The sequence below is a fragment of the Herpailurus yagouaroundi genome, unplaced genomic scaffold (assembly GCF_014898765.1).
Source record: "Herpailurus yagouaroundi ecotype Mexico unplaced genomic scaffold, PumYag 141, whole genome shotgun sequence".
Classification (NCBI taxonomy): Eukaryota; Metazoa; Chordata; class Mammalia; order Carnivora; family Felidae; genus Herpailurus; species Herpailurus yagouaroundi.
Genome location: NW_024412396.1, coordinates 39,925,670 through 39,941,949, shown reverse-complemented (window position 1 = coordinate 39,941,949; position 16,280 = coordinate 39,925,670). Strand labels below are relative to the sequence as shown.

General features: G+C 46.4%; 1 protein-coding gene across 1 annotated transcript in view; it reads right to left on the bottom strand.

Annotated features, from left to right (window-relative positions):
* Positions 1–915: 915 nt before the first annotated feature.
* MTHFD1 (methylenetetrahydrofolate dehydrogenase, cyclohydrolase and formyltetrahydrofolate synthetase 1) overlaps positions 916–16,280 on the bottom strand; it is a 63,712-nt gene continuing 48,347 nt past the window's right edge. Inside the window, exons 19-28 of the mRNA XM_040477366.1 lie at positions 15,323–15,391; positions 14,938–15,049; positions 14,700–14,839; positions 11,950–11,991; positions 9,537–9,637; positions 8,533–8,710; positions 5,883–5,990; positions 4,948–5,100; positions 2,488–2,581; positions 916–1,169 (exon numbers count right to left, since the gene is read on the bottom strand). Of these exons, the coding sequence (XP_040333300.1) occupies positions 2,492–2,581; positions 4,948–5,100; positions 5,883–5,990; positions 8,533–8,710; positions 9,537–9,637; positions 11,950–11,991; positions 14,700–14,839; positions 14,938–15,049; positions 15,323–15,391 (993 nt within the window). The 3' untranslated portion in view covers positions 916–1,169; positions 2,488–2,491. The remainder of the gene's footprint in view (positions 1,170–2,487; positions 2,582–4,947; positions 5,101–5,882; positions 5,991–8,532; positions 8,711–9,536; positions 9,638–11,949; positions 11,992–14,699; positions 14,840–14,937; positions 15,050–15,322; positions 15,392–16,280) is intronic.

The window sequence follows — 16,280 nt, the reverse complement described above, 5'->3', positions numbered from 1 at the left end:
TAAAAAACCCATCAAAAACAGTGAACTCTGTGCAGACGGGGCCCAAATGATGCTTTGGAACAGAAACTGACACCATCGTTGTGAACAATGTGCCAGGCACTATACAAAGCATGGTGAAGCTTGGGCTCCGCACTCATGATCCCTTTACCATATGCCTCCGAAGCACTGCCATCAATTCTTTGGATGGCAAAACTGCATGACAACACCGACGTGAACCCAGGGAATTAAATGTAATAAAACCAAGGACACCAGGACAAATATTGCTCTGCCAATGCCAGCAGTGTTTACATCAGCATCAATGGTGATGTAACACCTCCTGGAAGGATCCAACGCAGGAAGATAAGGGAGAAGAGGGAGGAAAAAACAGGAGAGGAAGAACAAAGATAAGAAGAGGAGGGAAAACATTTCAGGGAAAAAAACATTCCGGAGGGAGGGGTAGAGCCCAGGGCACATGGTACAAGCCCAATCAACATTTGCTGAACCAACAGAGCAGACAGGATGGACCTGTAGTTAGTGCTTCATGACCGTCCTTCCTGATGACTTAAAAAAATAAATGGTGCTAAAGCTGTGCCAGAAATGGGACCTCCAAGGAAGTTCAGCACAAAAACCTGGATAAGTGTGACTTTCTCAGGTCTGTTTTAAAGGAACAATATAGAAAGGTACGTGATTAAAAAGGCACATTCTCTATACCCTACTTCCCCCTCAACCCTCTCAGGAGGGATCCCGATTGTGTCCCCCCCAAGAACTCTGCGTGCATGTGCCATTTACCCCTTTGAACACAACAGTGTCGATAAAGAAGGTCTTGCAACTTGCTTCTTCAGTCCCGGGTGCCTGCTGGCAAAGGGGCTCCCGCAGGACGGCAGTGATACTGCAGCACAGTCTGTTAAGGCTAGAATTTATATTTAAACATCCAGATTGCAAAATCATTTCCTTTTATTCTGTGGAACTTCAATCAAGTAAGTTGACTTGTGCATGATTTATGTTAATTTATACATGGTGGTGGGAACTAAGACTGAAGAAAGGCTCCTGGGGAAACTTCTGCTCTTTCTTTCAGAAGATCTTCAGGGCAGGGGCTGACTCCTCTCCACCTTCCCCACACTTCCTAACCAACAGTCGGCCCGAATAGACACTGGCCAAATGTTCAGAGCGGCTTCTTGAAGAGGGGAAATCTAGAAGGAAAAGGACAGGAGAAGTAAACGTTCCTCTACGAGCTGAAACACACCCCCACCCTCACCCTGCAGCATCCTCCTTTTGCTCTGCCAAAGCTGTTAACACTTCCATCCTTCCCACAACCAACTCCAGGAGGGCAGGGTTTGCCCACGGACCTGAACACAATGCGTGCCACTCTTCCACTATGGCTACGTGAACACTGTTCGGGCCGGGAGTGAGCCAGGGGGACACCTCCAGTGTCACAAAAGCCCCCCAGGCATGGAGCACACCGTCTCTGCTCCCTCTGCAGGGACTTGTGTAAGCACCCATCCTTGCAGCTGCTGGGAAGAGGACTATACTTTGCCATCAGCCGGACCTTTACTTTCTTTAACAACCTGAGAGTCTTCGTTCTGCATTATTACCCTCTGACACCCTTGTCTTCAATGGCTCCTTCTAGTTAGTGTTGCTTTTTAATTCCTAGACTTGTAACTCTAGGTCACTTGCAGCTGTCAGGATTCCCCTTCGTAACTGCCCCGACCAGGACTCGGGTTTCCTGAAAACCAGGTCTTCCCTTTTCTTAGTTTATTCCCCGTTTTGCTGGAGGACACTGCTAAATACCTTCCTAGGAAGGGAGGTGGGGTGGCACAGCTGGACGTGTCTGAAAACATCTGGATACATTTGGTGGGGTGTTAAGCACAGGTGGGGAGTCAGCTTTCCCCGTGAACTTGGGAGTCTATTCTTCCACTGTCGAAAAGTCCCTTACTGCTGATAAGAAGACAAGTCTTCAGTCTGATTCCTATTTTCTCATAGACAAACCACTTTTTCTTTTCTGGAAAAGGCCTTTTAGGATTACATCTTTGATGTTTTTGAAATTTCAACTAGATGTATCTAGGGAAGGCTCATTCATTGTGACGAGTTCTTGGGAGCCTTTCACTTAAGACCCCATGAAGTCCTAGACTCTTTCCTCTTCTTTTCTACATTCTGGAACATTTACTCAACTCCTGCCCACCATCTACTCAGAGTACACAGACCCCTACTGGCACCTGCCTTCCAGGGTGCCAACAACTCAGAACGCAGCCTCCGCGCCAGTCCCTCCAGAGTTCACGAGACGGTGGCTTTCTCCCCTACACTGCCCCTGAACAAGCCACGCTCTTCTTCCAAAAATGTGTTGAGATATTTCCTTCATTGGTCACTGCAACTCTCCCCTCAGTGATGTTTGGAAAGAGAAGTTCTGAAAGTATCACAACTGGCATTTTCAGAGCGTTAGCTTGAGTCCCATAATTCATAACTGTGCCTTGTAAGGAAAAAAAAGCAAAACTCTCACAGTTAACAACTCACCTGTTTAGAACAACCCATTCACCTGTTCAGTTTCAGGGTCCAAATCAATATCATAGAAACAGGGCCGGGTGGGGAGTCCAGGCATTGTGCTCATCTAGGAGATGTGAAATAGCAGTAAAAATAAAGTGATCTTCGTTTCCACCTTCCCTTCAGATAAAAAGCCCAAGGCACAAAAACAGAATATTATTTTACAGTTGTCAATAAAGGGGCACTCTTCTTGTTACACACCAAGTCACCGATCCTGTTATGGCCTCACAGAGAGACCAGCGAGTCTTCAGCAAGCCAACACTGGGCTTCACTACCATCTTCCACATTGACCACTGCAACAAGAAGTAGCAAGGAAGGCCTTCCACCTACATTCTCTAAGGCAGGTGTGGGGATGCTGAGGAGTCTCCTCCCCCCTCCTCAGCCCTCATAAGACCAAAGGGAGGTGCAGGGTTTGTCTGCCTTTTAATTTTGTTTTAATTTGTTTTAATAAGTCTGGGGTTGGGGTGCCTGGGTGGCTTGGTCGGTGGAGCATCCGACTTTGGCTCAGGTCATGAACTCGCGGTTCATGGGTTCGAGCCCCATATCAGGCTCTGTGCTGACAGCTTGGGAGCCTGGAGCCTGCTTCGGATTCTGTGTCTCCCTCTCTCTCTGCCCCTCCCCTGCTCATGCTCTGTCTCTGTCTCAAAAATAAATATAAACATTAAAAAAAAAAAAAAAAGTCTTGTGTTGATGCCCGTATCATTCTGCTTCAGCAACACATTAGGAATTAGTATCCGTTAACTTGGGCCAAGACATTTCTGTACAAAATCGAAATAGTTTTACAATCACTGTTCTTAGGGGTCCAGTTTGGCCTTCTAAAACTGAGCTTGTAATGCCTATGGATTATATTTGTACTTCCTTCTTTTCTAAAGACCTGGCTTTGACAAAAATCTACCTAGCGACAAATCCTTAAGGCTTGTAAGTTAACTTTCACCTGTAACAGTATCTTGTATAAGGAATATGTACAAGTTCCCAATCAGATCCAGACAGGAAAAGAGTTTAAGCTGAACTTCCACAACTTAACGATAACTTCCCAGAACATTCTCTAGGGACCTGCTATCAGTCTCTATTCTGGAACTCTGTAAGCAACTGGTGGGTGTGTGGACAAGAAGGGGGAAGGAAGGGATTGGTCCTCAGACCTAGCAGAAAAGCCTGGAGGTGACGGTGAAGATGACGGGCTTGTGCCCATTGATGCAGACATGCTACTGGCAAACTCAGGCCGGACCTGTCAGTTTTGCCTTCCCCTCGATGGCCAACCCCCTGCACGCACATCAAAAGCAAGTGCCCAGTGCAGCTCCTCCTATTCCAGCTGGCGGCTGCTGACAGTGTCTCCAGAGAGAACAACACCCATTTCTGTGACAGTCAAGATGCCAGGCCAATGGTTTAACATTCCTATCGAAAGGTAACTTCTCTAAATCCCCAGGACCGAAGAACGTCGTCCCAAAGCTGAACCTCCTGCTCTCTGCAGTGGCTGAAGGGGCACCAGCTTGCCCCACGCTGAGAGCTGAGTGGAGCAGGACACACATCTTTAATAACTTGCCCAAGGCCAAAACCAGCAGTGAAAACTGGATGTGGCTTTAAAGTTACACACTTCAGACTTATAATGCTACCTCTTACCACTTTCTTTCTATCTATCCTGAAAGAGTAACCCAGCTCCAGCAGGAGATCTGTTGGTTTCTTTTCCATTATGAATTGGCTCAGTTTACTATTTCGATCCTGTACCGCAGGTAAGGACTAGCTTCAGGCATAGGACACTGGGCAGATCAAAGGGGGAAACCTAGGCACAGGATCAGCATTAACCTGGGAAGGTCAGTGCAAACTGTGAGTGTGCCTTTCAGCACTCTCCCTCCCTTGTCAGCAAAGCTCCTTCTTTAATATCCACGAAGTCATAAGGAAGCATTTGATAATTCATCTTGAAGCAGAAATAAGCAACCTCATTTTGCAAGTCTAAAGGGTTCAATCTCATTTTAAGGGGGGAATTCTTTACTCAGAAACAACCAATTCCTTGAGTTTCAGGCATAAGCTGCAGGCCTGTCAAGATGATCAGGGAAGGTCGGAGCCTCTGTCCCTACCCCCTACCCCCCTACTGTTGGCCGGACTGAGTTAATCTGTGAAAGGTACCCAATGAATGTCAGTTGTGATGATACATTAGCACTATCACAGACTATCGATTAGGCCTGTCCTGGATTCAGTCAAGGTCATACTGCCCCTGGGAAACAGAACTGTTACTCATCACAAGCAGTCATGGCTTCACCCTTGAAAGGACACCAGGATGATCCACAGCAAGAGGATTAATCCTAACAGGCCCGACGCCAGCTTGCTCGTCAGCCATGGACTCTGCTCAGCTGGCACTTGCTTGATAGCTTCAGTGATCAATTTCAGACGAGAAGCACAGATGAACCACCCCCCACTCTGCCTGCAGCACTCACTTACCGTCCCCACCAAGGGGTACAGAAAACCGGCCCCGACGCTGGCGCGGATGTCACGGATGGGCAGGACGAAGCCTGTGGGCACGCCCTTCTGCTCTGGGTTGTGAGACAAGGACAAGTGTGTTTTGGCCATGCAGATGGGCAGGTTCCCAAAGCCCTGGGGAGAGAAAGGAACAAAGCAGGACAAATGAAAGGTTGACAACAAAGCACATCTGGGCATCGTGAGGATACGGATTCTTCAATTTACTTAAAACATCTAATTCCTGGGGCACCTGGGTGGTTTAGTCGATTAAGCCTCCGACTTCAGCTCAGGCCATATTCTCGTGGTTCATGAGTTCAAGCCTCATGTGGGGCTCTGTGCTCATAGCCCAGCGCCCGAAGCCTGCCTCAAATTCTGTCTCCCTCTCTTTCTGTCCCTCCCCTGCTCGTACTCTGTCTCTCTCTCTCAAAAATAAATATTAAAAAAATAAAAAACAATAAAACATCTAATTTCCTTTACATACACCTCTACCTCACTGACCTCGAGCTCTGTATTCTAGACCCCCCCCCCCCCCCCCCCCCCCGCCAAAAAAGAATCACTATTGGGTGAGGGAGGTAAGAACCCACAACCATATTCCAAAAGTAAGTATTTTATTTTCATCCATACAACCTATTAAAAATGATAGTTTGGAGCAGATGTGAGGACACAACTGAAGGCAGGCTCTCAGTATTTGAGGAAGACACTTCCTATTTCTCCATGGCTTTTCTACACATTCATATACCACCTCTGGGTAGATAAAGAACTGGACCACCTAATCCAAGCTCAGTATCCAGAGGGGAGAAGACTGTCACCCAGAGAAGGGAAGCAGTGGGCGCCCAGCAGGGTGGGGAGAACTCAGGGGCTCTGACACCCAGGCTGCTCTGTAAAGAGTTAAAAGAACCAACCAACCAAACACCCACCTGTTTTGTGTAAACGTCAGCTTTGTGTTGAGCTTCGGGGAGCAATTCAATGTCATCGGCCCCGTAGATCTTCTGCGCAATGATCCTGATTTTATCCTCAACTGGAAGCTAATGCACAGGAAAGAGGGGGAGATGCCATGACTGGACACACATGATGATGCTGAACTGGGCCACAGTCTAGGTCCGAGTTCCCACAAGGGCGAGAAGATGCTTTCACATACACATGCAGATACACAAATAGTTTGAGGTGCATGTGGGTTACAAACATTTTCTTTTAATACCAAGCTCCAGATTTTATACGTGGAAAACGTCCCACAGAGGTAAAGTTACTGTGTGTGTGTGTGTGTGCGTGTGTGTGCGTGCGCGCACGTGCACGTGTGCATGTGTATTCGGGACCTCCCTAGGTACGTCATAAACAATACTGCTGACTACCCAAGAATAATTATTTCTTCATAAATACAAAGTAGTGTTCTAATATTGGAGATCAGACTCATGTCAAACCAGACCTGGGATACTCCTGACGGAAGACAACCAGCATCCATCCAACAACTCCCGGTTTTTTATGTGAGAGGCAGATACTATTTTTAACATAAGACAGTGACTGCAAACCACTGTTGCTTAGAAATAGCCATAAAAACAAAATCACCTACGTATTAAAAAAACACCCCAGTGACTTACACGACAACATGCACCGGGCGTGCTGCAGAAGGCCATGACTTGTGTGGCACCTGAAACAAACAGTGCCAGGCACGGAGGCCAGTGGTCTCTCACCCAGTGAGAGCCTCCCCCTCCATGGGGCTGCTCCGCTGGGGAATGAAATGCAAACTGCGTTAAGGAGAGGCTGCCTAGAGGAAATGGGAAGGAAAGCTCCTTGGATGAGCAAAGTACTAAAATTAGGCAATAACCTGACTATGCTCCCTGGCAACTAAGGCTAACAGGACACATCGGGCGAATGTTGTTTTCTGAAAGGAGCAATAATCTATAAAGATAAAAATTTCCTTTGGAGCTACACAGTGCCAATTAAGGAGAGGCTTTATATAATGGACAAAAATAAGGGGACTATTCAATCACGGTTGTATACAGACGCGACAGAGATCGCTTTCCCATGTGTCTTACCACTGGAGCTTTATAAATGCTGAGGCACATTCAGAGCTTCTGAAGTGAAAGTACTTTCGTTGAAGGGTGTCTGAAGGCTAACAGATGCTAAATAAGACAAAAAGCGGCAGACTCCAGTTTATCAGAACAGAGAAAATTCCAAGTAGGAACGAGTGATAAAGTCTTTATCACTCAACTTCTTCTGGGCGTCCTGCTGGTCTTCAAGGACTGGGGGTTCCTAACTCAGGTACTGAGGATGGAGCTTAGAGAGAGGCCCTATAAATGCTTTCTTTGCATGTGTGTACAGATTGGCATTTACGGCATTTTCTGAAAATATGATTGGTTGAACAGATTTTCAAACCAGTCTATAAAAGTAAAGTCTAATGGGAAAATGTCAATGTCAATAGGACAATGTCAACGAAATGTCAGTGTATTTTATCTGCAAAGGGCAAACAGAAACAAGAGAATGTTAAAAACTCAAGAATACTTGGGTTTCTTCCCTCTACCTTTTTATGGCTATTTTTGAAAGTCTATGACTATCTTTTAAAAACCAAGCCAAGAACCAGCCTGGAAAATACAAGCAGAATTAACTACCACATCCATCCCATGTTCCTAACAAAGTTTCCAGGTGTCGTGAGCATGCTGCTTAATGTCTAATCACATCCTGAAATACACGGACAGACAGCTGAAAACAAAATACAACCCTACTATAAGAACAACGTTTCGGGGCGCCTGGGTGGCGCAGTCGGTTAAGCGTCCGACTTCAGCCAGGTCACGATCTCGCGGTCCGTGAGTTCGAGCCCCGCGTCGGGCTCTGGGCTGATGGCTCAGAGCCTGGAGCCTGTTTCCGATTCTGTGTCTCCCTCTCTCTCTGCCCCTCCCCCGTTCATGCTCTGTCTCTCTCTGTCCCAAAAATAAATAAATGTTAAAAAAAAAAAAAATTAAAAAAAAAAAAAAAAGAACAACGTTTCTCTGAACTCACTTTATCGCATCACAGAATAAGCCGTTACTCAGTGATGAAAAGAATACTAAAGCCTGCCGGGATGCTTTGGCTTTGCACTAGAGCTTCTCCGCACGTGAGGCAGCCCCAAACCAGGAGGTGAGCTTGGGAGCACGCAGCTTTCCCCTGGTACTGGGAAGTGGTCAAAAAGCTTTTCTGAGCATGATGGAGCTCCCTGCCGATTTGCAACAACATGGCTGGTGCCTTGGGTTAAAGGCTGTAGTGAATTACACTACTGGTTCTACATTTAACCCTTTCTCCTGCCAGCAGAGAGAAGGTACCATGAGCCTTCCCAAAAGTTAGGTCGGGAGCCAACCTCCCAGAGTGTTCTTGCCTGGACCTGCTCCTCTGTAAATAAGCAGAAACATGCACTGGTAAGAAAGCTGTCTAGGGTTGAAAGCCCAGGCTGTGGTTGTGTAACTCACCTACGTGGGAATCAAACTCACAAGGCTAAAGACGCTAAACAAGGGCTCTAAAGAGAGGCAGCCACACAGAAACCTCACTGTGCTTTTTTTTCCTTTTTGTTTTTGTTTTGTCTTATAGCAAGTAACCCACCTTGAGGTCATAGAGGAGCTGGAAGCTGCTGGGTGCCTGAGCTGCTCTCTGGACGGCCTGAGCTAGGGCTAAGGCGCCCTTGCCCCCTTCTGCCCAGTGAGTGCATTTCACAGCATCGAAAGCCCCGTGTTCTTTGGCGAGGCGGCTGACGAGGTCCAGCTCAGCTTCCGTATCTGTCCTGTAAAGGCAGCGCTTCGTGTTAAAGCATTGATGACAGAGAGGACAAACTCTTTTGAGCTACTCACCGATAAATGGAAACTAATCAAGTAATACTGACTGGGTTTGGATCCCGGCTCCATCAGTTACCATCTGGGTGGACTCCTGGCTAGTTATTTAATCCTTATGTGCTTTGGTTTCCATGTGGTACAATGGGACTAATCATAGCACTTATTTCATTGGGATGTCATCAGGCTTAGTTGACAAACACATGCAAAATACTTAGAACATTCCAGGCACATCACAGGAATCAATAAATACTAGCTTTTTAAAAACGTTTCCTCCCATTCTGTTGTGGTTAGGCCATTATAACAAGACCAAAGCTAGCACTACAATACCTACACAGCCTACACAAGTTGCCTCTTGCATGAACACTTCTAGCTCAATACGGTCGACTCTTTGTCAAGCTAATGTCCCACCAGACCTCCTGAAATAATAGAACTCTGTAGGGCTCTGACCTTCTGTTAGCACAAAAGTCCTCTAGAGAGCACAAAGAACATTTAACTTCAGGCCTATGTGTCACCCACTTCACCCAGTAGAGAAGGGGACCCATGGGAGCCAAATCTGACCCCGGACCTTCAGTGGCAGGAGTGACGAGTTTGCTGTGGCGTCTGTGGTGTAGCCCACACCACAGGCTCTCATTATGGGCTGCTAGAACAAAGGCTTAATAACCAATACCAGTAGCTGGAGAACAAAACAAAGCTAAAAACAGTGCTATACAGTCAGCTCCAGGAGATGTTTTCTGACCATTTTCCACAGTCCCGTTGACTCCTACTCTTTGTACTTACTTGAATGCATTCACAGCCACTACCACTGGAACTCCAAACATTCTGGCATTTTCAATTTGTTTCTTTAAGTTACTGAAGCCTTTTTCAACCAGCTCCAGGTTCTGTAAAAACAACAGGAAAGATCCATGAGGTCAGCTGCAGGTTCTTCTTAAAAGAACCCCTTGAACCAGCAGCCAGCCACTTAGAACAAGCCAAGGGCAGATCTGCTGATGCATTTCGCACACCGTGGTGAGGGGGCGCTAGGGAGCCATAACCCTGGGCCAGCCTGTAACACTGGAGTGGCGTCAGGCTCGACTCCTGGCTGTCTTGAAAGCATGAGAGTGGGCATAACTGCTGTCATCACACTGCATCTTAATTGCATATTTGCTGTTTGCAGAGAATCAGTTGCTCTTAAGTAAATTATATTTATAGCCTTGTGTTTACAGATGTCATGTACTCATGTGGTACGATGGTACAAACTCTACTCAGCATCTTGCACAGGAGACAGAGCCTAGCACAGTGCCTGGGGCTCATTACACAGCCACCGCACGTGCCGTCAGAAAACACGAAGTGATCAGTGAGGCTTTCAAAGGTTCTAATGAGCTCAACCATGTACCTTCACTCGGGACAAAGAAGATAGATGCCACCTTTAATAACCAAATACTATGACGTTTAAAGGAAAGTAATTAAGGAAACATACCTTTAAGTATGTTAAATGTTAATGGCAGTTCTACTTGCAGCCTTGGAAAACTGCAAACACAAACCTCCTTCGATGGGGGACTGCGCCAGTGAGTTATGACATACACCCTCTATTAAATATCGTGCAGATGCCATGAAAAGTGAGATAATCCGCATTAGCATGGCAACTGTCAAAGATGTACTAAAGTGTGCCAAAGTTATAAAACTATGGACAACTTCATTAATTCCACTTTTGGACAAATACAAAAATACTTGTATATATTCATGAAATGTTTTAAATGTTGAAAAATATATACCAAACTGTTCAGGGGACTCATATTTGTGTATTACATCCTTACATTGCTTAACTTTCTTTTACAAAAAGGATGCTACCATTATAAGCTTAAAATACATTAGATATCTTTAAGATAAAAATGTAATAGCTTTACGTAAAAATACATACACTGGCTCATGAGCAAACCCAGCAGTAACAGCCCTTGGTTTGTGGATTCAATGAAAGAGCAGACAAAGGGGGCAAGATAAAGGTAGAAAACAATTACAGTTATAAACATGACTTAGGCTTTTTTCTCCTTTAATAGTTGAAAACTAAAATTAGGATTGAGTTGATATTCTAAAGAGCACTGCTAATTCTTTACCTCTAGTCACATGGAAACCAATTAATATGTAAGACCGATTGAGAACAGTTTTTGAAAAGTAGAATTTCGTAAATGAAGACACCAGCTGGGCCAGTGAGGGGCAGTCACTCTAATTAGACACAGGAAAGGCTGTGGGGTGGCAGGAGGGCCAGAACTGTGAATTCCCCTCCTACGCGTGAATCAGACAAATGACCATAAAAGGCAAATCATAACTCAGAAGACGGGCAGACTCAAGGCACTAACAATTCTCTTCTAGCTGCTTCTGAAATACTTCATTTAGGGCTTGAACAGTGGCACTCTATTGCTTGACAACTTCAAAAGCCTCCAAAAAAGGCAGAAGAATTGAATTCACAGTGGCAGCGGCTGACCTTCCCGTCTCATGCGAGGGTCTGTCTCTCACAGAACCACCCCAACAGCCTCCAGGGATTTGGGTAGTAAATGATATAAAGAGGAAAAGGCTCAAGGTCACAGTTCTTCTTTGAGCTCCTCCTTGACAGCTAGAGACCAAATCAGCTTAGGGAAACTTTACCTAGAAAAATATAACCAGGATCCTGACTGCATAGTGCCCCTTTAAGGTGGATTTAAATATGCAGAGGAAGAGACATTTCACAAAAAGTCCCTACTTGTTCCAGACTCAGATGGCATTTGGTAAGGAAGCAGCCGATGCACTAAGGCAGTGGAAAGAAACGTCATTAGTCTACAGGGCAGGGTTTCTCCACCTCACCACCTCTGACATTTGGGGCCAAATGATTGTTCACCGTGGGGCTGACCTGTGCACCACATGGTGTTTAGAGGCAGCCTTGGCCTTTACTCAGTGCCAGCAGCACTTTCTACCTGAAGTGGAAACAACCAAAAATAGGTCTCTAGACATTGCCAAATGTCCCCCGGGGGGCAAAACTGCTCCCGATGGAGAACCAACCGCTGGTTTCACTAGAAGCACTTCTTCCCTACTTTATTCGGTAAGATTCTTCAGCACACAGCAGGCCTCTTAGTGCCCCTGTCCACAGGAGCCATACCCACCCCCCTCATTTCCAAACAGGCTGAGAGACGCTGATTCTGCGTATTCTCTAGGACAAGTGGTCAGAAATGACTGAAGTTACCTCCTCTATGTAAGCCTTGGGAAGAGGCAGTCCAGCAGTAACCTGGAAGGAAAGCAGGCAAAGTCAGAGGCATTTTCTACTCACAATCCGGTTTTAGCTTAAAATGATGCCTTGCCATGTGTAAAAGGCCAGAAGCTGCATACTGGCGGGGGAGGGGTGGTTTACAGCAGGATAAGGTTGTTTCCTGTCCAAGGGATTTAGGGCATATGACCAACAACAAAAATGTCTGGTTTGAGCCTTGTGGGAAACCTCTATGGCCTGAATGAGGGACGTGAGGGCAGATCTGTGAAGGCGGTGGGGAAAGGGATGTGTTCTAGGCAAGGGCCATAACCTCAGTGAGCAAAGCACACAGCAGTAGGGGCAGAAGTAAAGGTGCACGTATGGAAAAAGGCAGTGGTCAGAAAGGCCACCCTGAATGTCCCCCAGAGGAGTCTGTGACGGGCCCTGCAATGGGCTCCTGGCCTGGTCCACGGAGCCAACGCACAAGTTAGTGGGGCTGAACTAGGGAGCATGAGCAATAAAACAGGAGGGACACAGCCCAGGATTTTCTCCCTCCATCAGAGTGTATTTCAAGGTGTCAGAATACTTAAGTGGTGAGTTCACTGTTACGGAGGTGGCCGGTGGCTTGGCTTCTGCCGCATCCACAGGGACGAGCACTGAGGTAAAGGTGCTCATTCCAGGGACTCCACTGTGGACAATGGGCGTGCCTTACAAGGCTTCAGCCACCCAGCGTGGTCCACTCCCATTCCTCTGTCTCCAAAGGGGGCCAGAGAGGCGGGGCGGCAAGCAGGGACATGAGCCACCGTGTTCTGGGGCTGACATGTAGCTCCATGAGGGACTGTGAGCAGCATGTCTGGCTCCTTGACAGAAGTGAGGCTACGTACGAGGCTCTCCTTCTCTGCTGCCTGAGTTAAGTGTCTGGCATTATGTTTCAGACCATGAGGGCAGGAGGAAAGAAGGTGCAACGGTGTGAGGGGTGCAAGAGGAAAACATGTTGGTTATAACTGGGAAGATAAAAGGAGTCCAACCTGCATTCGTGGGCTAGGAGTGCTTTTGGTACCTGGGGGACCAGTGACACTGGAGAGGTGTCCTGGGGTTGCATTATGGCAGTGGTTCTCACAGAGTGGTCTGGGGACCGAATCCTTTCACAGGGCCATGAGGTCACGACTATCTCCATAGTAACTCTAAAATATCACGGCCCTTTTCACACTCATTCTCTCACTGAGTGTACAATGGACTTTTGCAAAGAATACGTGACATGTGCTAACACAACTGATTCCGTGCAGAACATGAAAATCCAGTAGTTTTCAATTAGGCCAGATACTGAAGAGACCGGAAAACTGTACAATGCTTACATTCTGTTTGGGGAAATGTAAGAACTTTTCACGAAAAAAAAAAAAAAAAACTGGTTTTGTTAAAATGTAACTCATCTTCAATTCCCAATATAGTCAATTCCGATATAACTACCGAAACAAAAGTTCTTTCAGTGCCTCAAGAATTTTAAGCGTAAAGAAGTTCTGAGACTAAAATGCTTGAGAACTGCTGTATGATAGCTACATGAAGAACACTGATTTTAGGGGCGCCCGGGGCGGGGGGGCGGGCTCAGTCAGTTAAGCATCTGACTTCAGCTCAGGCCATGATCTCCCAGTTCGTGAATTTGATCCCCGCAGCAGGCTCTGTGCTGACAGCCTGGAGCCTGCTACGGGTTCTGTGTCGCCCTCTCTCTGCCTCTCCCCCACCCACACTCTGTCTCTCTCAAAAGGAATAAACATTTAAACAAACAAACAAAGAAAAGAAACACCGATTTTAAGAGAGGGGGCTCTTATTTCTCAAGTTGTAAGACCAGCCTCTAGAATTTAAGAAGGCTAGGAATTTAATACTTCTTCAAGTAATTTCTGAAAACTAGCACACTGTCTTCATGAACGTGTGCTAAAGAAAAGGTATTAAAGGGACGCCTGGGTGGCGCAGTCGGTTAAGCGTCCGACTTCAGCCAGGTCACGATCTCGCGGTCCGTGAGTTCGAGCCCCGTGTCGGGCTCTGGGCTGATGGCTCAGAGCCTGGAGCCTGTTTCCGATTCTGTGTCTCCCTCTCTCTCTGCCCCTCCCCCGTTCATGCTCTGTCTCTCTCTGTCCCAAAAATAAATAAAAACGTTGAAAAAAAAATTAAAAAAAAAAAAGAAAAGGTATTAAAATAATAGGATAAAAAGTGTAATTTCTAACCAGTAGGAATTCAGGAACACACAAAGTTCAGGTTGGAGTTGAAGATAAGCTAGTCCTAACCTAGTTTCTCTGTTACCCGGAGGCAGCCCAGGGCAGGCCTACCTTTCTCCTCCCCTTCTCTCCTACTCCTTGCTAGTCCCACCCAGCATGTGCCTTTCAAGAAGGCCCTGACCTCGGTCTTGGCTTAATGGTTTGCTTGGCTGGCTGCCAGCGTCACTATTTAGAGGGAAAATGGGACTCATTTAAAAACAGTCTAAACATAAAGGGGCTTTTTGTGGATATAGCCAAGCCCATGTCCTTGGAGGGGCTTAGATATTATCAGATAGCTCCCTCAGAAGACAGGCCGCGAAGCCCATTTCCACCATCTGTAAATGCCAAGAGCCGCCAGTCCTGTGAGTGATAAGGCGGCCAGTACGAACACCTCTTGCTTTGGGCACCTCTTAGTCATGAGAATATAAGCAGCTTCACCAAGTTCCTCCTAGCCTTCAGAACATTCCTGACAATCAGATCCTTCCAACTCGTGGTCCTCACCGTCGGGCCGCCCCCGTGCATTTTGAGAGCCCTGACAGTGGCAACAAGCACCACCACGTGAGGGCGGAGACCAGAATACCGGCATTTGATGTTAAAAAATTTTTCCATTCCAATGTCGGCTCCAAATCCTGCTTCAGTCACTGTAAGTAAGGAGAAAAGCAACTGTAAAAAGGCCATCCCGACTCCTTTGATATTAAAAGGAAAACAGTTGATCCACCGATTTTGCAAAAATACTCACCCACAAACCCTTCAGGGCCAACAAGCTTGAGTGCGATCCGGTCTGCAATGATAGAGGAATTCCCATGTGCAATGTTGGCAAACGGTCCAGCATGAACAAATACCGGAGTGCCCTATGGAAATCAAGACATCGTGAACAGTGCTGCCAACATGGTCAAGGGGACGAAAGTCAGTTGGAATCCGAAAGACAAAGACTTCCCAGAAGAAAAATACAAAGCCCCCTCTTTTCTATTTCAGCAGCATCCCGATCACAACAGTGAGGAAGAATGGGAAGAGAGACACGAGCAGGTACAGAACTCCCTGACTCCCCAAGAGAAGTGTGATTTAGAACCACTCTGCTCTGACACGGAAGACTGGTCTGGGAAGGCGGTGGTCACTCTGCTCACCTCTAACGTCTGCATGAGATTGGGCTTGATTGCATCCTTCATAAGCACTGTCAATGCACCACTCACCCCCTAGAAAACAAAGGCATGGAGCATTGCTTCCGACCCGCAAGAAACCCCAACCTTTTCAAACCAAAACTCAACATTCTCAGGTCTTCCTTTTTTAGCCACTGTGCACCAAGCCGTACTTTCACCTGAGCTATACCATCCATTTACTTATTTTTTTCTGGATATACTATGAAGTTATCACTTATTTTAAGCAGAGGTAACACACAGAATGAAAATGACATTCACGTAGAATTTGTGCAAAACATGGAACTCTGGAAACAAGCATCTCAATCAAGCTCTGTTGCTGACTGATGAGGGGAGTCCATTTTATACTGGTTTATAGCACAGAAATGCTAGCTCTTAGAGAACTGAGTTATTTGTAAGTTTGATGTCTGGGCAGAAATGGCTAAAAACCAAATTCAGTGTGTTTCCCAAAGCTGAAACTGAAAATTTACCCAGGAGTTCAATACAAACTCTTAAAATCTGGTCTCTCTTTGAAACCATCCAACCATAGTTGAACAAACTGGTAACGAAGTAGGAAAGAGCTATGGATCCCACCCATGTTCAATTTTTGGGAGTTTCCAAGTTTCTGGTTTGGGTGTAAAACTTTATTAAAAAAATTTCTGGGAGGGCGCCTGGGTGGCTCAGTCAGTTAAGCATCTGACTTCCGCTCAGGTCATGATCTCATGGTTTCTGAGTTCAAGCCCCGTATCAGGTTCTGTGCTAACAGCACAGAGCCTGGAGCCTGCTTCGGATTCTGTGTCTTCCTCTCTCTCTGTCCCTTCCATTCTCTCTCTCCCTCTCTCTGAAAAATAATAAATAAACATTAAAAAAACATTAAGGGGCGCCTGGGTGGCTCAGTCGGTTAAGCGTCTGACTTCAGCTCAGGTCACGATCTCGTGGTCCATGAGTT